Source organism: Engystomops pustulosus, chromosome 1 (assembly GCF_040894005.1).
Source record: "Engystomops pustulosus chromosome 1, aEngPut4.maternal, whole genome shotgun sequence".
Classification (NCBI taxonomy): Eukaryota; Metazoa; Chordata; class Amphibia; order Anura; family Leptodactylidae; genus Engystomops; species Engystomops pustulosus.
Window position 1 is genome coordinate 230551653 of NC_092411.1, and position 7708 is coordinate 230559360.

At 53.1% G+C, this 7708-nt stretch overlaps 1 protein-coding gene across 2 annotated transcripts in view; it reads right to left on the reverse strand.

Annotated features, from left to right (window-relative positions):
* Window positions 1-7708, reverse strand: part of FNIP2 (folliculin interacting protein 2) — a 46173-nt gene extending 38465 nt beyond the window's left edge. The window contains exon 1 of one of the 2 annotated variants that reach the window (XM_072120543.1): window positions 7496-7708. In XM_072120543.1, the coding sequence (XP_071976644.1) occupies window positions 7496-7665 (170 nt within the window). In that variant the 5' untranslated portion in view covers window positions 7666-7708. Of the gene's footprint in view, window positions 1-1609; window positions 1871-7495 lie in introns of those variants that run through there. The other variant, XM_072120552.1, reaches the window with a different exon arrangement.

Sequence of the window (7708 nt, forward strand, 5' to 3'; positions counted from 1 at the left end):
TGCTCTGCCCTGCACCTCCAGGCTCCACTTTTTATTCATGGCTCCTAGCCTGGCTAGCTCCGCCCACACAGTGTTCAGAGAGCCGGTGAACTATGCACGATCATAGCAGAACATATAGATGTAATGCTATGATGGCGTGAGAACTGCGGAGGAAGAGCCTGTTACATCACACCGGCTCTGACCATTATGTGGGCAGAGCTAGCTGGGCTGGGAGTCATGAATAATTACTAATCTGAGGAGCCAAGAGGTGCTGGGCAGCGCAGGTGAAGATTTAGAAAAGCCTTATTTCCCCAAAACAGTGACCTGCTACTAAAATAAGATTACTGCACCTCGGCACGGGACGGCGAGGAAAGTATAAACTATTCTGATGGTAGAGGTCCTTTAAGGATGGATAGATGAGAGAGTCTAGCAAGCTGAAGAACAGTAATCTGGTCAAGAGTGAATTGGACCGACAACTAATGAATTATGTACCACAGGGTGGCTGGATTTCATGGACCAACCACAGTGTGAAAGACGAGACTGTACATTATAGCGATATATAATGCGAGTCCCAGCAGTGCCCAATTGTGCTGGTGGTTATAGGGCAGTGAAGGGCAACCTTTTGAGTATGGTGCAGAAATAGGTTATAAAAAAACACTATTTTTAAAAAATTTGCCCCTCAGCATTGCTGAGCGGTACCTGTGGTGGGTAACACTGGCCACCGATGAGATTTTGGTAGCAGTTTTAAAAATAATGACCAGGGTGTAAAGAGCAAACGTCTGAGATGACCATCCCCCTGTAGTCACTGGAATAGACCTTGGTCCGGCCATCTGCTGCTGACAGCCTATGGGACAAATTTCTAGTGTTCTTGCACCATAAATTTATTGCAGATGGGAGCTCTGGCTTCACTGTCCAACCATCTGAGCTAAGATGGCGACCGTTCTGCTGCACTGAGTTGCTTCGCCTCCGGTTACCACGGATATGACCTGCCAAGTGTCCTTGAAGGGACGGTCAACCCAACTACAAGAATCATCAGATGCCTCAGTTTATTTGAACGCGCATCAATTTTGGAAAAAAAATAAGCTCCTCATCTTTGGGTCTATAGTACCTAGAAACATGCTTTCGGGGGTTATATTAGAAACCTCATTCTATAAAGAAGGCCAGGTAAGTGGTCCTGTGTGCTTGGGCACAAATCTGTGGAGGATATCGCTCTTGGCCACGGATGTGCCACATAGCCAAGTGAGCATTAGCCACGCAGCCACTGAGGCTAAACTGTATATAGCCAGCAGCCTACCCCATAGCCTAGGGGGCAGTAGCCTATACTGAGTGCCAAGTGGATAAGACCTGGCAGATATGTAATATTACTGCAAAGAAATCCTAATATCAATGTGAACATAGCCTTACAAGAGGGGTTTTCGGGGTACCCCATGGGATGTGACTGGGGTATCATTGTACTATGGGCAGCACATGATGCCCGGCTCTGCACTGCCACCACACACAGCAGATCTGCTCCAGTGACCCCTGTACCCACACACCTGGGGCACCAGCAGTGACAGGTGACACACTGTAGCGGATATCCATCCTCCCTACACACAGCATGCCGCCCCTCTCACACTGCACCGGGGATCACCTGAACGCGGCTCCCTCCCTGCTCCCTCTGCTGGGGGCAGGGGCACAGCTGCTCCTCTTGATGAATAGTCTGTGGAGAAGCGCCATGGCGCTAACGCATAGCCGCCGCTTCTAGCACGGTCTCCGTCGTCCTCCGAGCACTACCCCCGGGTCTGCTGGAAGCCCTCGCCCGCTATCACCCGCCATGGTGGGAGACAGCAGCTTTATCTCCTGCATGGAGCCTCGGCTCATGTGACTGGAGCACAGAGGGAGGAGCCCGGGAGACAGGAGGGGCGGGGCCTCCCGGCTTCTTCACCGTTAATCCCGGGGAACCTCGTGCAGAGGACCAAGTGCCGTGATGTCATCCGGGGCATGACGTCATGTCGGAGTCTCCTGGCACACGTAGCCCTCATGTACTGCACTACTGCTGTATCTAGTCTCAGGAGACAGCAGATGGAGATATGCGCTGCCTTGTGATGTCTCCTCCGTCATCATTGTTTTAGTCATGACATAATAAATACAGATGAATATTACTGACCTGATTGAAAGCTAACTGGCCTAAGGCTGCTTACACAAGAGTTTGATGCATCCAATCCACATAACACTAGCAGTGAGCGCTGGCTGCAGTGTCCGGTCAGGTCCCTCCAGCACTCCCTGGCACCTGCGGGGCTGTGTAATGCTGAAACCCAGATATCTGCAATACAGCTGATATTGTACAGAGCACCTATCCTATCCATGCCTGATAATAAGTGTCCTATATCCTATCTTTTCCCAAGGTTCCCATTTACAGAAAAACACTGAGGGAGATGTGACAAGACAGCACTTCCTACCCCAGTCTTGATCTCCCTCAGAGAACACTTTTCACAAGTTTAGATGCAGAAGGTTTGTGTAATGTGTCTGCAATGTCCTCCCACTGGGGCAGATTCCCCCTTGGACAGTGGTGGCGAACCTATGGCACTGGTGCCAGAGATGGCACTCGGTGGCCTCTCTGTGGGCACACAGGCTGTCTCCCAGGCACAGAGTTTGCCAGACATGGCACTTTCCTGCAGTCTCAGGCAGTCCAGGTAGTGCCCTGCTATTTTAAAGTGACCCATCCTGTGCTGCTTGGTCCTGTACGCAGAGTGAAATGGTGTGGACAGGGTCGGAATTGGAGCTCAAAGATTCTGGTAGCAATAAGTTTGTTACTGCCTAAATTGCCGTGTTGGCACTTTGGGAAAAGCTAGTGGTTTTTGGGTCTCATTTTGGGCACTCGATCTTTAAAAGGTTCGTCATCACTGCCCTAGGACCTGGGTGGCTGGGTCTGGCATGGACTATCACTAGACTTTTCATGGTCACTTGGTCCAGGTAGAACAGGCCCATACCTCCCAACTTTTGGACAAGAGAAAAAGGGACAAAAGCCCCTCCCACTTTTCTAAACCACGCCCATTGTCCCACCCACAAGCATAGTATAATATCGACCTTGACGTTCCCCACATAGTACGATGCCCCTTACTTTGCCCCCCCCCCCATGGACCCGTTTAATACCCCCTAATGCAAATCTAAAACATATAAAACCCCTCTTTAATTTTATCTTCCCTTTACATTTGGTTTTCCACTTTTATTTATCTCCCCAAACTTACACATAATCCTATCTGTACTCCTACCCCCACCTCTCCTCATATGGTGTGGTCCCTGTTCTCTATCCTCCTCCTGTAGCCTCCTGTCCTCCAGCCTCCTCCTGTGATCCCCTGTCCTCCATCCTCCTCCTGTCCTCCAGCCTCCTCCTCCGACCTCACCCTCCAGTTTCCCCCTCCAGAATCCTCCTGTCCTCTGACCTCCTTCTGTCCCCCAGCCTACTCAAGCATCCTCCTGTCCTCCAGCCTCCTCCTCCTGTCCCACGGCCTCCTCCTCCTGTCCTCTAGCCACCTCCAGCCTCTTCTGTCCTCCAGCAGCCCCCCCTGTCCTCTAGCAGCACCCAGCAGCCTCCCCCTGTCCTCCAGCAGCACCCATCAGCCTCCCCCTGTCCTCCAGCAGCACCCAGCAGCCTTCTCCTGTCCACCAGCAGCCTCCTCCTGTCCTCAAGCAGCACCCAGCAGCCTTCTCCTGTCCACCAGCAGCCTCCTCCAGCCCCCCTGTCCTCCTCCTGTAGCCTCCAGCCCCCCTGTCCTCCTCCTGTAGCCTCCAGCCCCCCTGTCCTCCTCCTGTAGCCTCCAGCCCCCCTGTCCTCTTCCTGTAGCCTCCAGCCCCCTTGTCCTCTTCCTGTGGCCTCCAGCCCCCCTGTCCTCCTCCTGTAGCATCCAGCCCCCCTGTCCTCCCCCTGTAGCCTCCAGCCCCCCTGTCCTCCTCCTGTAGCCTCCAGCCCCCCTGTCCTCCTCCTGTAGCCTCCAGCCCCCCTGTCCTCCTCCTGTAGCCTCCAGCCCCTCTGTTCTCCTCCTGTAGCCTCCAGGCCCCCCTGTCCTCCTCCTGTAGCCTCCAGCCCCCCCCCCTGTCCTCCTCCTGTAGCCTCCAGCCCCCCCCGTCCTCCTCCTGTAGCCTCCAGGCCCCCCTGTCCTCCTCCTGTAGCCTCCAGCCCCTCTGTTCTCCTCCTGTAGCCTCCAGCCCCCCTGTCCTCCTCCTGTAGCCTCCAGCCCCCCTGTCCTCCTCCTGTAGCCTCCAGCCCCCCTGTCCTCCTGTTGTAGCCTCCAGCCCCCTGTCCTCCTCCTGTAGCCTCCAGCCCCCTCTGTCCTCCTCCTGTAGCCTCCAGTCCCCCTGTCCTCCTCTTGTAGCCTCCAGCCACCCCTTGTCCTCCTCCTGTAGCCTCTAGCCCCCCCCCTGTCCTCCTCCTGTAGCCTCCAGCCCCTCTGTCCTCCTCCTGTAGCCTCCAGCCCCCTGTCCACCTCCTGTAGCCTCCAGCCCCTCTGTCCTCCTCCTGTAGTCTCCAGCCCCCCTGTCCTCCTCCTGTAGCCTCCAGCCCCCCTGTCCTCCTCCTGTAGCCTCCAGCCCACCCTGTTCTCTATCCTCCTCCTGGCTCCTCTCCCTGTGGCCCCCTGTCCTGCTCCTGTGCCACAGTCCCCCCTGTCCTCTATCCTCCTCCTGGCTCCAATCCCTGTGCCCCCCCTGTCCCCTCAGTCTCTTACCTGCACTCATTCCATCTTCTCCCGGGCTGGAGTCTGAATCACTCACGGAGGGGGCGTGGCCAGCCGGGGGCGGAGCTACCTCCTCACATGATTAGTGCAGGCATCATGTGAGGAGGTAGCAGTGGCTGGTCCCGCCTCCTCCCGCCCCCCATGCCTTGGCTGCTCTGCAGCTCTAAACTATGGGGTCTGGAGGAGGCGGGACAAAGCGGGGAAAGTGGGCGGAGCCCAGGACATTGTCTCCTCCCTCCGTGGCAGCGTGACAGAGCCCAAAAAACGGGACTGTCACGCTGAAAGCGGGACAGTTGGGAGGTATGCAGGCCTTGTCTATCCCGGGCGAGGCCAGCAAAGGATTGCAGGAAGAGATGGAGGCTGTAGTATGATGGAGGTTTCCCCCTGGGGGACTCCCAGTGAATGTGTGATGTAGGCATCCCTGGGTAGATGGTAGAGGGGAGGCCTCTGATGTTAGCAACAGGGATCACACTTGGCGTACATACACAAGTGGTATGCCCGCCGTGTGCTGGAGAGGAGGAGCATGGTCTATCGTTTTTGCGGTGTGCAGCTCAGATCAGTGCCACACATGTGTGGCACCGTATCCCGGTCGTGCCGCTATTGCCGTCTATGGGGACGTACGTACGGCCCCGCAGACGGCAGTGTGAATGAGCCCTTAGAGATAAGATGTAGAATATTTATTTATTCCAGAACTTCGAGGCTAAGGTAAAGGTCCTATCTGCCAATGTCCGAGGTAGCTGGTTGGATGCCGTCTGGTAAAGAAGAGGCAGATTCAGGAACTCGGGCTGGAGAAGGTAAACGCTGCTTTGCCAGCAATATTAGGTTCTGTAAGTGGTAACAACTGCAGGGCCTGAAGTGGGAGATTATTCTCAGGTAGGAGACATCAGCAGGGTGCTAGTCTTCAAGCCTAGTGTCTGGTTACAACTCTCAGACAGAAAAATTTGGAACTTCCAGCCTGAAGGTGTATAAGTTGACATCCACTCTGGGTATTTTATGTGTAGTGTTTGCCCAACGCACATGTCCTCTCTTTGTATTAGTTTATATAAGTAAAATTCACATTATATGGTTCCCTGCCAGCAGCATGTGGTGCTATCCAAGCGTTGGCAACTGCAGCCTGCGTGTGCCGTGCTATGTATTCTTCCTCTCCTCCCTCCCCTGTGTCACAGTTTGGAGGGGACAAACTGTCTGACAGTCTCTTAGGGAAGGGGCTGTGGACCCTCTGGACCACCGCGGGAGGTCATGAAGCTAGCCGCAACCCGGGACCAAAGTCTAAGTGGCACCTGATCTTCGCCAGAGGCCGCCGCAAAGCAGGATGGTCTTGCTGCGGCAGGGTGCCACCAGGTCGTTCCACGGGTGCGACTAGCTCTCGGTGGCAGCCATGGTAGTACATCAGGAAAAAGTCCAAACCTAAGATGACGGCAGGAAACACGGAGGAACACTGGGAACGCTGGCACACAGAGGAACACTAGTAACGCTGGCACGGACTGAAGATTCCGCTGGACAGGAACCCTGGAAGGCATAGCAGGACACAGGAATGGCAGAAACACGGAGGAACTCTGGTAATGCAGGAACACGGAAGTACCCTGGAAAAATAGGGAACGCTGGAGGCTTTCACTTAACAGGAAATTATTCCGAAGATCCGTGGGGAGCGAAGGGAGAACCCGGATTATAAGGGTGAGCCGGATTAACGAGCTCCAATCAGGTGGACGCTGGCCCTTAAAATTTTGAAGAGCCGGCGCACGCGCCCTAGGAGCGGAAGCAGGGAGGCAGGAGCACAGTCAGGAGCGTGGAGGGGTGAGTTCGGGTTGGGGAGCAGGACAGTGGCAGCGGGGACCACGGTAATGAGAGGGGCACGGGTGTGCCCGTGACACCCTGCCTGCTCAATGCACACGACTTGTCTCCTTACCTGTCTCCTCCATGGGTGTGGAGGAGAGGTGGCTGACACAGGTTGCAGCTGCCCCTCCCCGGGGACTCACCACATATTGCTGGCAGGGAGCCAGGTAATGTGAATTAAACTTATAAAACTCCTGAAATGATTCAGAATGCTGGAACTGTTTAAAGTCAGCATAGACTATAGCTAAAAAGACATTCCTGGTGACAGGTTCGCTTTAAGGAGCTTTAAGGCCCCAAACATTTTTGCAATACATATGACATATGTTAACAATAGGAATCCACATTATGCAACGTTATAGTTATTAGTTGTATCCCTCTGCCACAGCCTTCTTGAATAAAAGAAATAAACATATTTCTTAACACACAGCTTTTTCAGATACTTGCACCTTTAATGTCAGAACGTAGTATAGTTGCACATACTAAAAGACTATGGTTATGTTACAGCAGTCAAGGTGTGAACTATGTGGTGCACATTGATCCCAGAGCACTGTGGCACTCCATTACCCATCAAACACTACCACATAATATTTAAATTTATAAAATGATAAAAGTGACATATTATCAGGGGTGCACCAGACATGAGGCAAGTTGAGCCTTTTTCTTTTGGCAGCACCACCTGCAGCAAAATGGAGGGCTGCATCAGGGGCGCAGTTATTTGATACAATGCAGGACCTGCCACTGAAAAATAGTGTCTTTTCACACCTTATGTCAGCATGGGTGTGCGACACTGCATGGAAAACCCATTTACTAAAAGAATAACCTAATATATTACTACTGGATGGGGCAGAGGGGGCGCCATACTATGACTTGCCTCGGGCAACGGAGAGTTTGTGTTCACCCCTGCATATTATTTCTAAGAAAACTGCCTCTAGATTATGCAAAAATAAAGAAATAATAAGCCGTGTACTTGCTTTTCCGTGTTGGCGATGAGTCTTAGCAGCATGGAGTAGTCTGCATCGGGTGCTATAAAGCAGTGCTGTTTAGAGTTATAATTTGGCATGGTTACAATGGTGGACTTGGATTCTTTATCTTCTTCAAATAGAAGGTGCTTACATCCAGCTGATCCTAATCTTCTACCCATGGAGGAATTACAAACCCTGACACACAAGTCATATTTCTCCTTG